Raw genomic sequence first — 20960 nt, forward strand, 5'->3', positions numbered from 1 at the left:
AGCAAATGCAAATGTTTTTTGCCACAGGAAAACTATTGAAATGTTCTCCACAACTAGTCCAAGTTGATAGAAGAGCATCAGTTCCTTCTCTTGGCATCTGATTGTCCTCTGTAGGAAGAGGATATTGGCTTCTATGGGTCTTTTGGCCTACTCCTGCAGGGCTCTGCTTATGGTTTAACCTTTAACTAAGTTTTAACTGAGAGCCACTTTGGGGTCATGGTTAAGGCACAAAGCCAGCTGGGTGACCTTGGGTCAGTCCCTCTCTCTTAGCCTGAGGAAGGAGGCAATGGCAAACCACTTCTGAAGAACCTTGCCAAGAAAACTGCAAGGATGTGTCCAGGCACTCTTTAAGAATTAGATATGACTGAATGGAAAAAAAGAGTTTTACTTAAAGATTTGCTAATGAAACAGATTTCCCCAAGCTCCTGAAAGTTGTCACTGGGATTCCAGCAACACTGATTTTATTAATCAAGCAAGATAAAAGTTTGTTTGTCACCATGATAAAGCTTTATAATAGAATTGGAAGGGACTTTGTCAAATACAATGATGCTAAATCTTATCAACAGGAACTACAGAGAATGGTCAATCAACAGCAAAACCATGAGATTACCAAGAAGATAAGCAGTGGAGATGAGGGTGTCATGGAGTAGAGGGATCTCTTTGGGACGGAGGGAGGGAGGGAGGGAGGGAATAGAGATAACATACTGATCAGAATCAAGCACAAAGGAGATGGGAGCCTACTATCCTTTATAGTGCTTCCTTCCTTCCTGTTGTTTCAAACAGCAGGCAAATTAATAAAGTATTTCATATTTTTCAGATGAGATCACCTCAAAGAGACAGCCCTGTTCTCTTCTTAGCTTATTTTTCCTCTGATAATTTTGATTTAGGCTTCCTTACAGCACACTTACAATGTGATCAGAAGACTCTTTTGGTAGCGGGGATTAATGTTCAATGAAGCCACGATGCTGACTTATAAAAAATAGGAAAAGGAATTAAATATTCCTGATTGACTACAGAATAAAAATCAGAACAAAAATAATTGAGAAAATTAAACCAAGAGCTAGATGTTTCATACTGAACCAGAAAGGAACTATGTCCAGGGAGAAGACTGAAGAGAGAGCCAGAGAGCACTGCTCCAATGTGCTTCTCTTCATATTCTACATACGATGGACTCCTCTTAGGAAACGGCTCTGGCTCTCATCAGTTCCTCTAGGCTTCTTGCTAGCAATGTTAATTGCAGCAGCAGCTACTCACAACATCAGAGCATTTGATTCACTTCAAGACATTGCGTATTCTGGACCATAAAGGCTGGATACAACCTCAAACCAAGAGAACCAGCTAACAAATGGAAAAAAGCCCCAAGCCTGCCTCTCCCTTGCATCATCTCTAAGCACTATTTTATTTTTATTTTTATTATTATATTTGTATACCGCCCTTCTCCCGAAGGACTCAGGGCGGTGAACAGGGCACATAAAAAATACAGAATACAAAAATTAAAAAAGAATTAAATAAGAGCCCAAGCTAAAAACAGTAGAATAATAAAAATCCCCAGTAAAAACCCCAGCACATCCCCCATCAGGCTTGCTCAAATAGGTAGCTGTTCTATAAAGTCTAAGTGCAATTGCTATTGCTAAGTGCTATCTCTCTAGTGACTTGAATCAGGAGTCATGGCTTCTCCAAGACTGGGATGGAAAAAGTAAATCTGGTCCACTCCTTCTTTTTATGAGTAATCAAGCAACACACTGTGGATGTTTCCTTGATTGGGAATAGTTTTTGCTCTCTTGCTGAAGGTGGAACATCAGTATCTTTCCCCAACCTAACTAAAGCAAGCATTACAAGAGGTTAAGAATGCCAAGCCTCTTTAAGCAGCACTTGGGCCTTTTTGAAATAAAGAGAAGGTCTATTTGGTGATATAGGACAATATCAGCAGGGCAAACAAATGAACAACTCAGAAAATCTTACAGGATTTTTTCACATTAGATTCCCTAAGGACCAATGTCTCTGCAATCTGACTCCACCCACTTGGCAGCTTCTTAAACCATGGTGAGCTTGCCACTACCAGCACAGCCAAAGTTCTTCCAGAGTCCTTACTATTATGTCTCGGCTGAAGCAGAATGTTCCTGGAGCATCTTGTGAATTTAACTGGGAGAACCGTCTTTCCACTTCCTTCTCCTGGTTAATGCAATCACCATGATGCAATAACAATGTTCAGATTTCCTAATGGAGTAGAGCTGCTGGTGTGTGTGTGTGTGTGTGTGTGTGTGGAAGAGAACACCATGAATTTAGATTTCCTGCTTCAGACACTCAAGCAACACTTTGATTAGGCTGACTGGCAAGGTCAGGTTCCCAGAAGTTGAGGAAAGCAAGCAGGAAATGGCTGGAATTCACAAGCTTTTGGTTTCCTTGACAATGCTGAGGAGACCTCCCGCTCCTACTCTATTCTGAATTACCCAATCCTTGGCACCCATTTCCCCCACAGCCAGGATAATCTAATTCCCTCCACTTCACAGTCAAAACACACATCAGCCCTTCTTCCTCTGCCCTCCCCACCCCCCTTCCAGGAATGCATGAAGTGCAAGGCAATTTCCACAGCAACTAATTTAATTCCAAGAGACTAGCTGGCTTTAACTGGGGAGCAGACACACATGTGTCTACACACTGGGTAAAGGGAGGAGAGAGAGAAATGAAGGAGAAGAAACACCAGACCAAAGCTTCCCCCCACTAGGACAGTGGTCACAATCATTCATTTATTCAGCCTTCACTCTTCTATATTTATATTCAGGGAGGTGAGGCCAAAATGAGAGACCAATAGATGAAACCAACACTGCAGATGAGATAGAATGTAATGAAACAGTGTGTGTTCTCTTCAGAAAGACAAGACTTTATATCAAACTGGGTAAATTACAGTGAAGATCATTCCACAGTTCCTATAGAACAGTTCCAGGTTGTTACCAGTGAGACATTCCAGAGGGAACTGCAGTAGCTAATACATACTGCTCCTGTAAAAAGCACAGATGTGCAAGCAATTTAATGCAGGGCTTTTCAACTTTTTCACCCATTGTACCACTTTTAGGATATGGCAACATCCGAGTACCACCAGTCATCTAGCAAGGTGTCAAAAACTTGATGACCAAAAAAAAAGCAAAACAAAAGATGAAGTACAGCTAGTCCTCGAGTTACAACAGTTCACTTAGTGACTGTTCGAAGTTACAATGGCACTGAAAAAGTGCTCCCCACGCCACAGCCCAGCAAGACGCCTGCCCGCCTGTCTGAGGTTTTCATTGTTCTGAGCATTTCTGTTGAGGATTTGGACAGGGGTGGGGTGGGGGTGCTTAGTTTTTATTCCCCCCCATCTGCTGGGTGGTTGCAGTAGGTTTTAGTCACTTCACATGACCCTGGGACACTGTGACTGTCATAAATATGAATCAGTTGCCAAGCATCTGAATGTAAATCACAAGACCCTGGAAATACTGCAACATTCCAGCTGTTTGGCTCTTCTTCTGGGCTCAGAAGTGCCAGGATCAGTGCCGAGTTCCAGCTGGAGCCTGGTGCTGACCCTGGCGCTTTCGCTGAGCCCTGACAGCCCTGCAGTTCCAGCCATCTCTCACTCAGGCTTGTGCGGTGCTGCCACCGGTTCAGCTCATTCCCCTCCCCTCCTACCACTTTTCTAGGATGGTCACATACCACCTGCCAGGTGCCAATGTACCACAGGTGGTACCCGTACCACTGGTTGAAAAGCCCTGATTTAATACACAATTATGCAACTTTACAATTTAAAGCTCAGCTAGGTAAGCTGAAGTCCTAATGTGGCCACAGGTCCTTTTTCCCCCCCAGTCCTCAGACCTCTCTGTGGCTCATGCTCTTTGACTGCAAATTGTTAACTGGTTATCCTGATGACAACGTCCAAAAGATGAGTGAAAAGAAACTAATAAAATGAGCCAAATCTTTGAATAGACTCCTGCACTTTCAGTTGCAAATCTCATGATTTTTGCCCTTCTGGATGCTGATTTTAAGCATATTCAGATAAAAAGATTGCTACTCTCTTGATTAAAGAATTTTTTAAAAATTCCAAAAGCACATTAAGAGACCTCCCAATAAAGCAAGAGAACCTGAATATTTAGGGTAGCAAATGTAACATTTCATGGGTATAATATACCATCCTTCCATTGCCTTTCTTGGCTACTGCACAAGCATTAGCCATAGAAACCTGCTAAGGAACAGCTGTTTGTAACCATATCCTCCAAAGTAATTACTTTCCACAAAGAAAAAAAAATCCCTCCCAGTCATGAACATAACACACCCTAAATCAATGAAAGGAGAAATACAAGAGTATAATGGAGATGGAGTATTGATAGAGAAATATGATTATGGCAAGCAGAAGCTCTCTAGTGGGCATTTGTCATTGAAGAAGATTACAACAGTAAATGACATCGAAGCAATAATTCAATCTGGTTACATAAGATTTCGCATCCAATATATTTATTTAAAAGAATCCTGATTCCAGTCCAGTCCACTACCTTCCTGGGAAAATGCTAAATTATAATAACCCATTAATCTGTACCTTTTAATTCAACTATCAGAGAGAAAGCTTGGGGGGAAAAACAAACAAAAAATCATGGACAAACAGAGACTGCATTCACTGGGTACAGAAAGGGAACAGTAACCATCACTAGGAAGTTAGGTGTTTTTAAAAGAAATATCAGCTATCAGCTTTACTAGTTTGAAAAACAGTGGAGTGAATTTTGGTACAAATTTGGTTTTGTTAAGAAGAAATTAAATTTTGAAGATCACATAGGAGCCGTGACCAGGGGGGCTTTTGCACAGGTTCGCCTGGTGCGCCAGTTGCGTCCCTATCTGGACCGAGACGCCCTACGCAGAGTTACTCATGCGCTTGTGACCTCCCGTTTGGACTACTGTAACGCTCTCTACATGGGGCTGCCCTTGAAGACCACTCGGAGGCTTCAACTGGTGCAGAATGCGGCCGCGCGAGTTGTAATGGGGGTCTCCCGATACTCCCATGTAACACCTCTACTCCGCGAGCTGCATTGGCTTCCGGTTGCCCTCCGGGTGAAATTCAAGGTGCTGGTTATCACCTATAAAGCCCTACATGGCCTGGGTCCGGGGTATTTGAGGGAACACCTGCTGCCGTCATCAAACGCCCTTCGCCCAGTGCGCTCCCACAGGGAGGGTCTGCTCAGGGTCCCGCCGGTAAGAGATTGCCGGCGGGTGACACCCAGGGATAGGGCCTTCTCAGTGGGGGCGCCTGCCCTCTGGAACCAGCTGCCGGTAGAGCTGAGGACTGCTCCCGACCTCCGATCATTCCGCCGGGGCCTGAAGACCTGGCTCTTCGAGCTCTCTGGCCCAGACTGAGGAAAAATTTTAATTTGGGGTCAATTTAATATTTTTTAATTTGGTTCTTAATTTTTGTATTTTGGATTTTTAATTCCCTGTAAACCGCCCTGAGTCCTCAGGGAATAGGGCGGTATATAAATATAACTAAATAAATAAATAAGCCCCAATGTCCCTTGATGAAAAACAGCCAAATCCTATGCAAGCCTATTTGAAGCCAGACCAGAAAAATTGTAGTGAAGTTTGTCCTAAATATTCACAGGAATGCAGCCATAGAAATTAAGGAGAGCAGAAACTATATCACCTTGTTCTTTTGCTCCTCTTTGAAGCATGGAACTGCTGTTCCACTTTAGACTTCAGAAGTATGACCAAAGAGGCCAAGTTCTCTTATAGGAGGAAACTCAAGACTGAGAATTTAATCTCAATCTCTACAGAAGGAAACAATGTACTCACTATGCTGCCTCATTGCAAGTCACAAGATGTATTCAAGCAACAAACATATTTATAGTGCAGTTGCATAGAAAGCAACTCAGAATGAAACTCCACAAAATTTAAAGTTATAACCATATTAAAGTTATAGCATGTAAAGTTATAACTAGAAATCAACGTGGATTTGTCAAAAACAGATCTTGCCAAACAAATCTTATTTCATTCTTTGACAAAGTGACTAAATTGATGGAGCAGCAAAATGCTTAGTGAAACCTGGCTCAAAACCTGTAACTATGAAAGGGAACTTGGCATCCTAGTGCAGTGGTTCTCAACCTTTTGTTCACCATGGACTCCCTTTCAATACCTTTTGTGGCCATGGATCATGGCCACGGACCATGAAGGCTTAACTCAAGATTTAAATCATAACATGTCTTAAAGCCTTCGTGGACTGTGTGTGACATAGCAGCACTCCAAGGGTCCATGGACCTCAGGTTGAGAACTACTGTCCTAGTGGACAATCACTTAAATATGAGCCAGCAGTGTGTGGCAGCAGCCAAAAATGCCAACGCAATCCTTGGTTGCATAGAGGGGTAGAGTCAAGATCACGTGAAATATTACAGTAGTAAGCGTTATAAAACCTTAGTAAGACCACACTTGGAATACTACATCCAGTTTTGGTCACCTCATTATAAAAAAAAACTATGTTGAGACTTGGAAAGAGTATAAAGAAGAGGAACTAAAATGATTAAGGGTCTGGACACTAAACACATGAAGAACGGTTGCAGGAATTGGGTATGGCTAATCTTGAGAAAAGAACGACTAGGGGGGAGATGATAGCACTGTTCCAATATTTGAGAGGCTGCCACAAAGATGATGGAGTCAACTTATTTTCCACAGCATAAGAAGCCAAGACTAGAAACAATGGTTGGAAACTAAGCAAGGAGAAAGCAACTTAGAACTAAGGAGAAACTTCCTAACAATGAGAACTGCTTGCCTTCAGAAGTTGGCTTGCCTTCATGAAGTGGGTGCTTCATCACTGAAGGCTTTTAAGAAGATACTGGACAGCCACTTGTCTGAAACGGTATAGGTAGCCAGTTTGAGCAGGGGTTTGGACTAGAAGACCTGTGAGGTGTCTTCCAATTCTATCATTCTACTCTACTCTACTCTACTCTACTCTACTCTACTCTACTCTCTATTCTTTTCTTTCATGGAATTTACCCAACAACTAAGTCAGAAGTCACTGAAGGGCTAAAAAATAAGAAGTATAAACAAGATTACTGGTTTTTAGTGTATAACCTTATATTTACATTATATAAATATAAATATATGTGCTAGTATAGTACATTACATTTAGAAAGATCAAACAATTTACTTAAACTTCAGTAAGGCATTTGACAAAGTAGACCATAGCCTACTTCTTGATATGATAGAAAAATGTGAGATAGACAATAGTACCACTAGATGGATTCACAACTGGTTGACCAGCCACACTCACCATCTAGTCCTCAATGGTACTACATCCACATGGAAGGAAGCATGCAGTGCATTTAAGTATGAGCCAGCAGTATGCTGCAGCTGGCAAATAAACCAATGCAGTTCTACCTAGGATGCATCATCAGAGGGATAGTATCACTAGTAACATTTTATATTACATTAGTACAGTATGACCATACGTCCAATATTGCACCCAGTTTTGGTCACTACCATACAAAAAAGATGATGAGACTCTAGAATGAGTACAGAGAAGAGCAAAAAGATAATAAGAGGTCCAAAGGCTGCCGTATGATGTATAGTTGTGGGAACTAGGTATGTCTAATCTAAGGAAGAGAAGAATTAGGGGTGACATGATAGCAATATTCCAGTACTTGAGGGGCTGTCACAAAGAGGGAGTTGATCTATTTTCCAAAGTACCTGAGGGCAGGACAAGAAGTCAAAGGTGAAAGCTCACTAAAGAGATATCCAACTTAGAATTAAGGAGAAATTTCCTGACAGTTAGAATTAACCAGTGGAATGGCTTGCTTTCAGAAGTTGTGGGTGCTCCGTTACTGGAGGTTTTAAAAAAGAGTTTGGACAAACAAGCAGGGTTTCCCCAAACTACAGTAATGTATTGGTGATTTTGGAGAATTCAAAAGAGGTTTGAACCGCAGTCATTACTCTGGAAGGAGATCAATAGTGAAGATAACACTCATGCAAACAGCACAAGCCAGGTCATAAACACCTAGATGTCAGTTCCTGCTCACTTCACCAATATAAACCCAGCCTCTTTTAAGCTCTCTGCATCAGGAGATTCAAGCCAGAAGCTTGTAAATCTCTCCTAAAATATATTAGGAAATTCATCAGGCCACACCCAGATGTCAGGAGAAACAACTTGAACAATAGGTTAAACAAATCTGCCCAGTATTGGCCGCCATTCCCCAAAGGGAAATTCCAATGTACCCCAAACAGAGGGTAGAACTGTATGATTCACAGGCATTATTAAGTTAATGATGATGTTCAGGGACATTTAAAGTTCCCCAGGAACTTAGTTTTCTAGTGTTTTTAACACCTCAGTTTTGCGCCTGAGTGTATTGATCTTTCTCAGGCATGCTTTTCGCCCTGCAGAGTGTATTTCGTGGTCAAGCATGTTAAAATGTTCATTTGACAGCACGGTATGACAACCTTTACAGAATTCTCTAATTCTTAAGGTTTGTGCATTAATCTGCTTATGGCGATCATTGATCATTACGTACATCATTCGGGTCTGGAATTGGTGGACAGCGGTGTGGCCTTCCAATGTGTCAACCAATGGCTTCCTGCGTGATGACTTCGGTGGCAAGTTGTTGCGAATGCAGTTATGGAGGAAGGCTAGCTTTTCGTGATTGGTCACCCTTCACTTTGCAAAATTCTCCAAATGTCTTGCTTGTTGTAGCATTTCTCGCCCATATTCATCAGAAATTACTCTAAAAATTCGAGTCCCAGGTACATTTATTTGTAAAAGAGGCATACTGGCACACCGATCTCTGGGACAGAAAGTTTTATTAAGTACTAAGCTTTCATTAGCCACTGCTAACATTGTCAAAGTGTAAGCTAACATTGGGAAGACTTTGTTTTATAGCCCTTTAAGTGTCAGTAATTTAGCCATTGCGCATGTAATAGGTCGATCAGTCCGCTGCCCACATTTCATTGGACATGTTGATCTCAGTTCGGTTGTGTTGGTTGGCATCTGCCTTGTCTTGCCGCTCTGCCTCCTGCCTGTCATATAACATCAGACCATCTGATGTTGCCACATGGTCACCTCTCCCACTGTCACAGTACAATACACTGTGTTTGCTCCAGCCAGTGGCTTCTCAGCCATGCTCGCCACGTCAATCGCTCCAGTTTGCTGCCTCATCCTTGATCTTGTGGTTGGTCCGGTCTGTTCTCCCATCTCCTCAATCGTCCTGGCTTCCATTTTTAGAGTAATTTCTGATATATATATATGAATGGTGGTGAAAGCTGTTTGAGTATGAATCTTCTCCTTGCTGTTTCTCTTGCAAAGGGCAAACTTTGTGCCATTGCAGTGTGCCAGGAATAGCTTGTGCTATTCTAGCAATGAGGCTAGAGTTAATCTCTGATTAGACCCAGCAACTTACAAAAGGCATCCTTAGGATCCTGTATCTTCCTTGCTTGTGTGTTTCAGTAATAGAAAAACTAAAGCTGATCCTGGAGAAAAGCCTGTTCTGATATCAACCCCCAGAAACAATGCAGGATATTGAAATAAGAGAGGGTAAGCTTCTTTGCTATTCATTTTAGCAGAAGTTTCTAAGCAACTGGGAGAGAAAGTAGGTAGCAGTAATGCCCACTATCTATCAGCTATCTTCAGCTGGTAACCACCAACCATGTTGGATTACAGTTGGCAGAATTTCCAGGTATGCTGGTAGGAATCTTAGAAGACAAAGTTCAGCACAGTTGGTGGGCTTGTATAGTAATAATAAATACCAATATCATGTAGACCAAAAATGTGTCCAAAGTGTGCTGTGCCTTTTCAGTTTCAATCATTACCTTCTGTCTGTTGCTTTCTCTCCCTTCTTTTTCAATTGCTTCCCTAAATAATCTTTCTAAGCAAAAGAGCAATGCTTATCTTCTGCATGATACTACCAGTAAATGCATTCTTCAAATTCAGTGTCATTCGTGGAGTGGATGTGTTTGCTGAGAAGATACTTGGAATTGACTGTGAAAGTCAACCCTCTATAAATCAACATTCCCAAATTCTTTTCCTCAGTTCATTTTTATCAGAGATGTAAATCTCTTTGTTTCAACATACTGTTAAAAATTCTCCTCCCTAAGCTTGATCAGGTTTTTGTCCTGGTTTTTCTTTAGAATCAAGGAAGCTGCCTTTTCTGACCAAACCCAAGTGACAGCTCGTCTTGAAAGCCCAGGTTGTTGGACTTACATTAACCCAAATACATTTTAAATTAGAAATAGGCAAGCTATATCTACAGCTGGTACTTTTCACAGTCTTATAAAACATTTGCTGGAATTCTTGCGAAGATCACCAGCAGTGGCCTATTTTGAAGCAAGATTGTATATATGAGACTGATCTCCACTCTGGAGAAATCTGGGCCAGTCTGAACAAATAAAAATAATTTTAAAAATTAGCTACTCTTGTCATTCAGTCTTTTAATGTCAAATACTCGGTTTACTCAAGAAAGCACATACTATTGGTACCCTTCATGGTGAGTGATTTTGAATATGATAGTGCAAAGTATTAAACAATCATGCTATTGCATATCTACCCCAGATGCATGTCAGACTAAATCATACAAAGATCCCTAAGTGGCTGCTTAGGACACCAAGCTTTTATCCAGGCTTCGTCCCACATGGTGTTGCAGAAGCTGGCATATCCAACACAGAGGTCCATCAAGCGTTCCAGTTCTCTGTAGGGACAATATGTAGGCCAACTTTTTCCAGACCAGACTGGGAACTGGGTTACTCTTTACGGTAGTACAAACACAACAGCTTTAAATTCCCAAAATCAAGAGTATAGAAGTACTTCCTCTTTTTCTTCTAGGTGATCTTGCTTACCTGGACCAAGATATCTATTTAAACCTGCCCTGTAATTCTCTAGTCTACAACACTTAACGACATAGAAAATTCTAAATTCATTACTCATGGAAGATAAACGACTCATCCACGATTCCCATTCCAAAACCAACCTTTACTTTTACGAGGCCAAGGAAGGAGAAAACAGATCAAGAGTAGCCAAACCCGAAAAGGGCCTGGGACCAGGATGAGCGCCCGGGCCGCCCTGGGATGAGCGTCTATTTAAGGAGAGGTGGGAATTGGTGCTAACGGTGGAAAGAAGCTTCGATGCTTTGGGGGGCGGCGGGGGGGGGGAGAGCAGAGAACTCAATCTCTGCTTGGCGAAGAGGACAAGGTCCAAGCTTTCCAGAGGTCTGGAGATAAATGGACAAGCCTTGCCCTGGGCGGGGGCATGGAGGCCAAGTGGCGGGACATGGAAAGAAAAAGGAACAAGCGGGAGAGATAAACCAGGAAATCGTGAGCGCGGTAACTTCCAAGGAGAGCGCCCAGGCGAGCGGGCTGCGCGCTTGCTTACCCAGAGCTCCGTGCCCCAGTCCATGCTGGCTGCGCTCCCGTCGTGCGCCCTCGCTTTCCCTCGTTAGGCCCACCCGAAGCCGAACTCGCCGCTGCCGCCGTTACCCCAGAAAGTCCCCGCTCCTCCGGCCGCACAACCTCAGCGCCTGCTTGGGACACTCCCTGCTCCGCCCCCGACGACGATCCTTAAAGGCGCAGTCGGGAGTCGTCAGCCCAAGTGGGTTGCCTTGTTTTGCGCCAGGATGGCTCGTCTCGATCTCTTTTCGCCTTCCTAGTTTATTGACGCGCAGACCGCCCAGCCCGTCCTTCACCCGCCCATCAGGATCCAGAAGGTCGAGAGCGCCATCCTTTGAGATGCCGGCGTCACAGCTCCTCTCCGGACGGAGCTCAGCGCCCGAGACCCCCACCCCCGTTGATTGAGGTAAAAATCGAGCGCGGTCCCTTGAGGACCAATTGGGCAGCTTCTTCAAACGTCCGGGAAGCTCGTTGCTGGTTTTGCTAACATCTTCCTTGCAAGAGCTGCGCAGAGAAACCCCCCAAAATGCACGCTGGTTTGTGGCGTTTGGCTTGATTCCAAGAAATACTTCCCAGGATAAATTCGACAAGGCAGTTCAAGCCGGTCCCAAACACGTTTACTTAGGGCTAACCCCCGCCCCGGAATTCGGAGTGGAGAGACGTTGTTTAGAAAAACAAGCCGTCCATTCCCCATGCAATGGTAGCGGATCTCCTCGATCGTTGTTTTTTTTTTATCGCCACTAAGTTGCCGGAGCGGATATAAAAGGTGTTTTACAGCAGCAGGCGCTGGGATTTTGTTTTTGGCCGCCTCCCGGGGAAGACAAGCCCTGAGCCGAGGCCGAACCTTAAGCCCCGGCCAGTCCTTCCAGATGTCCACGTTCTCCCGGCCTAGCTGACCCACCTAGGAAAGCGTGGTTTGGGCGTTCCCGCATTCTTCCCGCCTGGTTGAACTCCTCCGGCTGCTGACGCTTGCCAAGAATTCCCTGAAGCCCCACAAGCCGAATGTTTGCTAGTCCCATTTCTGCCTTATAATACAAATAATAATAATAATAATAATAATAATAATAATAATAATAATAATAATAATAATAATAATAATAATAATAATAATAATAATAATAATAATATCTTCTCCCTTTTTTTCTTTGCTGGAATGAGCATCCCCCGCAGCTAATAAGGAGCACCCAGGCGTGTCTGTAGATTCTGTTAAACAACAGTTAAGGAAATCAGTGGTGTTACTGGTGCTGCAAACATGCAAATAAAGCACGTGAATGGAAGATGCAAGCAACAGTAGAGGAAAGCCGGATTGATTGATTGGATTGCCCTATGTCAAGAAGGTGAACTGGAGGCCAGTGTGGCTTTCAAGGCAACATCTGTCCCTTCTGTTCCCTGGAACCAAGGCCAAAGGAACACAACTTAAGACTTCATACCGGTTGTAGTATCTCTGGCCACTTCCACTTCATTCTCATTCCTTTCCAACCAGGATCAGAACAAAAAAATATGCTCTGTGCTTAGGAGCAAACTGGCCTCTGTTGCCTACTACACCCAAACATACTTTTTTGGGGTGGGCATCGGGTGTAGTGAAACAAAGTCCCATGTCATTTGAAAGACTGATAAATTAGTCAGTGGCATTAGCTGAGTATGCTTCTTTAACAAGCGCTACTTATGTTGAGGTAGCAAGGTATATCTAGCTTATCAAACAAAGATTAGGAGGGGCATAATAGCTGTCTTTGGGAACTTGAGGGACAGTCACAGAAAAGATGAGATTGGCTTATTCTCCAAAGCATGGACAGGACAGCATGGGTGGAAGTTGGTTAAAGAGAGATCCAGCCTAGAATTCCCTGACAGTGAGAACAATGAATTCAACAGCTTGCCTTTTGGAGTTGTGGGTGCTTCATCACTGCAGTTTTCAAAAAACAGACTGGACAATCATTTGTACAAGATGGTATAAGGTCTCCTGCCTTGAGCAAGGAGCAAGTAGAAGACCTCCAAGCTTCCTTTATTTATTTTTACTTACTTACTAAATTTGTATGCCGCCCGTCTCGTTTGTAAGATGACTCTGTCCCTTCCAGCCTTATGATTCTATGTTCTATCCAATTAAAAACATGTAAAAATTAACAAAAATGGTTTCCATATTTTTTTTTCTGGAAGCAGAGAATATTTTCTGTGAGCAATTGTCACTGATCCAGGTAAGTAAAAATAAGATTAAAATGGTAAGGTAAAAATAAAACTGAGTTTAAAATTCAGTCGGAAGCTAATCCTGCAGATAAATGGGGAATGTTTGCTTAGTATTGTCACCAGCTCATGCAGATGCAGTGGATTCCAAAGGAGGAAGAAGAACTGCAGGAGTAAAAATGGAATGCCTGGTGAAACTACAGAAAGACTCACACATTTATTATTGCTTAAGATTTCACAGAGTGCAGTGGACTTCAACTGGTTGGCATCAGTTCTGGAAAAAGGAGCACTCTATATTGATGGGAGTGAAATATAAAATATACAATATAAAAGGAGAAGTGAGAGAATATTGTGGGCTTCGTATATGTGCTTCACTTATGACCACAATTGAGAAGAGAATTTCTGTGGCTAAGCAAGGTGGTTGTTAAATGAGTCACATCCAGTTTTATCTTTTTGCCATGGTTTAGTGAAGCCAGCTGGAAAGGTCATAAATGGTGACCTTGTGACAAAGGATACTGCAGCTGTTCTAAATACATGGAGTTCTCAAAATCTGAATTTTAATCACGTGACCGTGGTGATGCTGCTAGTGGTTGTAAATGAGGAACAGTTGTAAGTCACTTTTTTCAGTGCTATTGTAACTTCAAATAGTTGCTAAATGAAAGGTTATAAGTCAGTACCTGCATAACACTAAATCATAATGTGACTTGTTTGCTTTTGCTTAGCATGTTATGTGAACTATGTCATTTCTATTAGAAACCATGATTTATGATATATTTTAATACATATGAAGCCAACCTTGGTTAAAACAAGGCAATGCATGGCACTTGATCTGGACTAAATTAGTTGAATGCAAGTCCTGCTGAAATAACTGGGATTTAAGTTAAAATGGATTTTATCACATTAATATGATTTTCAAAGGCAAAAGCAAACAATTCAGTGGCTTAAGATGTATGAAGCTGGCCAGTGAGAATAACATGCAGGGGAACATGTGGCATTCCAGATGTTACTGAAATAAAACTCTGCAGACTCCCCGCTATTTGTTATTCATTTCTGCAAAATTCCAGGAAAGCGGGCAGGTTATGATTTTCTCACTCCTGATTCCTTGTTTTTGGATTCCTTGTTTACATGGCATATCTTTTCCTTAGAGATAAACCTATGCCCAGGAATAAATATAGAATTTCATCAAACTCAATAAAAAACAGTTTTTCAAGGTTTTTTTGTAGTAAGCATAAGAAACTTGCTCAGCAAAATATACCTTGACCCTCCATAGCAGGAAACTTCACACCAGTTTTCCGTGCTCTTAATTTCAGGAAATTTTGCTTCCTTTTGCATGTGAACTTCAGGACCAACTAATATCAGAAGGAAATGCTATTTTCCAAGCTGTAAAATGTCTGCAAAGTACAGATAGTCCACAACTTACTACCACAATCGAGCCCAAAATTTCTGTTGCTAAGAGTTTTGCCCCATTTTACACCTTTTCCACAGTTGTTAAGTGAATCACTGCAGTTGTTAATAGCACAGTTACTAAGTGAATCTAGCTTTCCCATTGATTTTGCTTGTCAGGTCACAAAAAGTGATCACATGACCCCAGGACACTTGAACTGTCATAAATATGAGCCAGTTGCCATGGGTCTGAATTTTGATTGACCATAGGGATGCTGCATTAGTGTGAAAAATGATCATAAATCACTTTTTTTCAGTGGTGTAACTTTGGTCACTAAATTTATTTTATTTATTTTATTTTAATTCTATTTATATCCCGCCCTTCTCCGAAGACTCAGGGCGGCTTACAATTTAAGCACAAACCAATGGGCTTAGCAATAGCCTTCATTCTATGTATATGCCTGCTTAACTGTTTAACTGCTTAACTGTTTAACTGCTTAACTGTTGTAAGTTGAGGACTATGTGTAAAACCCCCTATGGCATACTGTATGTGTATATGTGCCTTCACATAACCCTTTAATGGTGTGATAGTAATCTAGAGTGAAACAAGGTTGAGATGTCGGCTTGCTTCCTAAAAGTATGCAGGTAGTCCTTGACTTACAACCTGTCATGCCTCTGTCTGAGCCTGACTCTGAGGAAGACATGGAGTGTTTTGCTGAGGCCCAGGAGGGGGTGTCTGTGGCTTCGGAGGAAGAGCAGACTGAGGCAGGCCAGGGCCCTTCAGGTGTGGAACAGGAAAAGCAGAGTGCAGGCAAGGAGCAAGACCCGCCCCCATCCTAGAGCAAGGAGAGCAGGGAGGAGGAGGAGAGAACAATGGAGGCAGGCTCAATTGCTTGGGGGGAGAGCTTCACAAGGCACACCTGGAACTAAGATATAAGGAGCTGCTGTGGGGTGGGGCATTTGCCGAGAACAAATGTGTTATCTTGAGATAGTGAATCTTGTCTAACCTGGACACTGAAATCCGGACCGGTTGGTTCCTGCTTCACAACTACAGAAGACATTTCTAAGTCTCTCTTTGCAGACTGCAGGCAAGCCGATGAGTTAAAAGGACTGTTTACGTTGCAAGTATGTATCCGGACTATCAACCTAAATGTTGGAGATGTGGTGGCGAAGATGCAACGTATTTTCATATATGGTGGACCTGTAAAAAGGTTAAGGCTTTTTGGATTAAAATTTGGTGGAATATGCAGAAGATTTCTAAGCAAAGGATAAAGTTTTGTCCGCAATTGTTCTTATTGGGCATAATTACAGATACTACTGTGGTGGACACCAAGTTGATGTTGAATTTAATTACAGCAGCAAGACTTTTAATAGGTCAATATTGGAAGAAGGAGGAACTCCCGACTATAGAAGAATGGACTTTAAAAGTTTCTGACCTGGCCGAAATGGCAAAGATTTCGGCTTATTTGAAAGATCATTCGCAACGACGTTATATTATGGAGTGGAAAAAGTGGATTGATTATATCCAGAACAAATATGGGACTAAAAAGTTTCACTTAGCATTTGAATAAGTTTTCTTTTTTCTTTTTTTATGTAATATTAGTATTGCTTGTAGTCATTTCATATGAGCTAGAGTGCGATAGATTTAATAGTTTATTATTGTTAGCATATGGTTGTTTATGATTGTTTTTTGCTTTTATACCTTGTATTTAGCTCTGGGAAGTCGGGGAGGGGGGAGGGGGGAAGGGGGGAGGGTTAGGGAGGGCTAGGAAGGGGTGGGTGGAGGGAGGGGGGGAGGGATTGTTAAAGATAAAATGTATTGTAAAACTTTTCAATTAAAAAAAAAGGACTGTTTACGTTTTTGTGTTATCTGTCTAGCCTGTGTGTGCATTTGTTGAACTCTTGCCAGCTTACCTGGGAGCTTTTGGAGAACTAGGGCAGTGATTAAAAGACTGTTTCCCTTGCCAGTCAACTTCGGGGCCCTGGGTCATCACACAATCATTCATTTACTGTTTGAAGTTATAGCAGCACTGGAAAAAGTAACTTATGACTGTTTTCACAACTGTTGCAGCATCCCCATGGCCATGTGATCAAGATTTGGCCGCTTGGCAACTGGCATGTATTTATGATGGTCTTAGGGTCATGTGATTATTTTTTGTGACCTGATAAGTAAAGTCAATGGGGAAGCCAAATTCACTTAACATCTGTGGCAAGAAAGGTCGTAAAATGGGACAAAATTCACTTGACTTTCTTGCTTAGCAATGGAAATTTTCAGCTCAATGGTAGTCATAAGTCAAGGACTGTCTGTATATTAAAGTGTTTATATATTGGTCTATGACTAATAAATTTCTGTTCTAAATGAAGTGTACCATTCATGAAATTTCCACACTGTATGTAGTCCTAGGCTGCCTCTAGTGTTTTCCAGCTACCTGGAATCACCAGAGCAGCAGTGGCTCTTTTAAAACAACTCCCAGCAGTCTTGTCAATCCTGCTAAATGTTGTATGACTATTAGATTGATGCACACTATCCACCCACGCATCAGTATATTACATTATACTGCCACCTATAGATCCTTGAGTTGTAATATTTCAGATTGCAGTTAAGAACCTTTATAAGGTCTTATCTTGCGGCGATAAGGACGGCGAAGTCTAACTACTTTGCCGCCCTTATCGCGTCTGCAGATAATCGCCCGGCCGCCCTGTTTAGGGTGACTCGCTCCCTCCTTAATCAGGAGGTGAGAGAGGATCCCTTGCAGGGACGAGCCGAGGAGTTTAGTCATCATCTGGCAGACAAAATCGCTCGGATCCGGACCGGCTTGGACTCTGACTGGGCAGAGTCTAATGTGGAGGAATCAGGCGGTCTTGAGCACGTTATCTGGAATGAGTTCGACCCTGTTTCCCCTGATGATGTGGACAGGATCATGGGGAGACTGAACACCACCACCTGTTTGTTGGATCCGTGCCCCTCCTGGCTAGCTTATGCGGCTCAGGAAGGAATACGAGGCTGGTTCCATGCAGTAATAACTGCTTCCTTGAAGGAGGGTGTCTTTCCTGCCGCCTTGAAGGAGGCGGTGGTGAGACCCCTTCTCAAGAAGCCTGCTTTGGACCCGGCTGTTTTAAACAACTACCGTCCAGTCTCCAACCTTCGCTTTCTGGCGAAGGTTGTTGAGAGCGTGGTGGCGCATCAGCTCCCTCTGTTCCTGGAGGAAACTGATTATCTGGACCCGTACCAATCGGGCTTCAGGCCCGGACACAGCACGGAGACGGCATTGGTCGCGCTGGTGAATGATCTCTGGAGGGCTAGGGACAGGGGTTGCTCCTCTGTCCTGGTCCTATTAGATCTCTCAGCGGCGTTCGATACCATCGACCATGGTATCCTACTGCGGCATCTCAGGGGGCTGGGAGTGGGAGGCACCGTTCTACGGTGGTTCTCCTCCTACCTCCAGGGCCGCTCGCAGTCGGTGTTGACAGGAGGGCAGAGATCCGCCCCGAGGTCTCTCATTTGTGGAGTTCCTCAGGGGTCGGTTCTCTCGCCTCTCCTGTTCAACATCTATATGAAGCCGCTGGGCGAGATCATTCGTGGTTTTGGGGTGGGGTATCATCAGTACGCTGATGATACCCAACTTTTTCTTTCCACCCCGAACCAACCCAGTGATGCCCTCTCCGTGATGTCCCGGTGCCTGGAGGCGGTTCAGGTCTGGATGGGGAGAAACAGGCTTCGTCTCAATCCCGCCAAGACTGAGTGGCTGTGCATATCGGCATCTCGGGTTAACCAAGTTATTCCATCCTTAATGATGGGGGGTGAGGTGTTACCCCCCGTCGATAGGGCTCGCAACTTGGGCGTCCTCCTGGATTCACGGCTCAATTTCGAAGACCATATAGGAGCCGTGACCAGGGGGCTTTTGCTCAGGTTCGCCTGGTGCGCCAGTTGCGTCCCTATCTGGACCGAGACGCCCTACGCACAGTTACTCACGCGCTTGTGACCTCCCGTTTGGACTACTGTATCGCTCTCTACATGGGGCTGCCCTTGAAGACCACTCGGAGGCTTCAATTGGTGCAGAATGCGGCCGCGCGAGTTGTAATGGGGGTTTCCCGATACTCCCATGTAACACCTCTACTCCGTGAGCTGCATTGGCTTCCGGTTGCCCTCCGGGTGAAATTCAAGGTGCTGGTTATCACCTATAAAGCCCTACATGGCCTGGGTCCGGGATATCTGAGGGAACACCTGCTGCCGGCATCAAACACCCTTCGCCCAGTGCGCTCCCACAGGGAGGGTCTGCTCAGGGTCCCGCCGGTAAGAGATTGCCGGCGGGTGACACCCAGGGATAGGGCCTTCTCGGTGGGAGCGCCTGCCCTCTGGAACCAGCTGCCGGTGGACCTGAGAACTGCCCCCGACCTCCGATCATTCCGCCGGGGCCTGAAGACCTGGCTCTTCGAGCTCTCGGGCCCAGACTGAGGAGAAATTTTTAATTTGGGGTTCTTTTTAATTGAGTACAGGGTCAATTTAATATTTTTTAATTTGGTTCTTAACTTTTGTATGTTGGATTTTTAATTCCCTGTAAACCGCCCTGAGTCCTCAGGGAATAGGGCGGTATATAAATATAACTAAATAAACTAAATAAATAAATAAGATGTGGTTCGGATGACAAGTCCCAGTTTCCAATCAAATAACAGTTGTAGGCTTAACATTTCTGAAAGGTATCAGTAGGAAATATAATTTACTACAGATAGTCCTCGACTTATGACTGGTCCCTTAGTGACTGCTATAATGGACCCCAAAAAAGATACAATACAGATGCAAAGTAACAATGATTTGCCCCTCCCCCCAATGATATGATTATATTTTGGCTACTCAGAAATTAACCCACATATATGTCCATTTGCAGCATACTTGCGATCACATGATTGTAGTTTGTTTTTTGATGGAAACAGGCCTATCCGTCTGGTTTCCAGCAAAAAATGCCCATTGTGGACAATGGGTTCACTCAATGACTACAGTGTTGGCTTAATGATTGCAGATTTGCTTAATGACCACAATGATTCACTTAACAATCACTTCAAAAAAAGCCATAGAATTGGGTTGGTCATGATTGCTCACTTAATGACCGGCACAATGTAGTACCGTAATTCTGGGCTCAATTAGAGTTGCAAGTTGAGGACTACCTGCACATTTATACTCAAGACAAAATAATTTTATTCTAATAACCATCTGGTAAAATTTAGAAAGAGAAGCCTAAACAAGACATTTCATTTTGGATGTCTCAGCTTTTGTTCCAGGGCAGCATGCTAACTCCTTAGCTGGAGTTATATATTGTATTAAACAATCAAGTGCAAAAACCACCCACTGTGTTTTGTAAAGTATGGTTACACAAAAAATAACTTATCATTAGACATGAATGCAGTCAGTGAGTCAAGCATTTTCTAGGCAGCTACACAACAGCAGCAACTATCTTTATAAAAGAGGGTTCAACACAGAATGGAAATCAGATTGAAAGCCATTAATAGGATGGCATATTTGATAGTGTTCCTATCAAGCAGAGAAGTGAGAACATTTAATTAACTGGTTTTCAAAAACTAAGGAGTAATGTAGATATTTGATTTTACGCACTTGTTTGTTGTGATTGTGAGGCCCAAGAGGGCAGTGTGGCTGCATCTGGTCGTCATCCATTTAGCACCGCCCAGGGAGTACATGTAATAATAATGTACATAAAGCATTATCAAAACAGAGTATAAGAAATGATAGGATGTGCCTCAGCAAGTGTTGCCTTCTAAAGCACATCTTATCTCAACCCAAAACAATAATACAAATATTGTTTTGCTTCAGAACCACTAGCTTAGCTACATACAAATGCAATGAGGTAAGTAATCTCACTTAACTCACTGAGAAAATCCAGAAAGGAGTTGCTGTGTTGTTGAAGTACATCTGTTTCAGGCTCAGAGTCTTTGGCGAGGATTTTTTTTTCTTCATTACAACACACAGAGCAAATATAGAGGTTAGGATTCAAAGACCACAATAACCTTTGACAAAAGGCTAC

At 43.1% G+C, this 20960-nt stretch overlaps 1 protein-coding gene across 4 annotated transcripts in view; it reads right to left on the reverse strand.

Moving 5' to 3' along the window:
- The window catches only part of TRIP10 (thyroid hormone receptor interactor 10), an 86476-nt gene extending 65549 nt beyond the window's left edge, over nt 1-20927 (reverse strand). The window contains exon 1 of one of the 4 annotated variants that reach the window (XM_081317209.1): nt 20534-20927. In XM_081317209.1, coding sequence (XP_081173335.1) covers nt 20534-20593 — 60 coding nt within the window. In that variant the 5' untranslated portion in view covers nt 20594-20927. Of the gene's footprint in view, nt 1-11353; nt 12371-20533 lie in introns of those variants that run through there. The other 3 variants (XM_081317212.1, XM_081317210.1, XM_081317211.1) reach the window with 3 other exon arrangements.
- Nucleotides 20928-20960: the final 33 nt, after the last annotated feature.

This window comes from Vipera berus, assembly GCF_964194415.1.
Source record: "Vipera berus genome assembly, chromosome: 2".
NCBI classification, from domain to species: Eukaryota; Metazoa; Chordata; class Lepidosauria; order Squamata; family Viperidae; genus Vipera; species Vipera berus.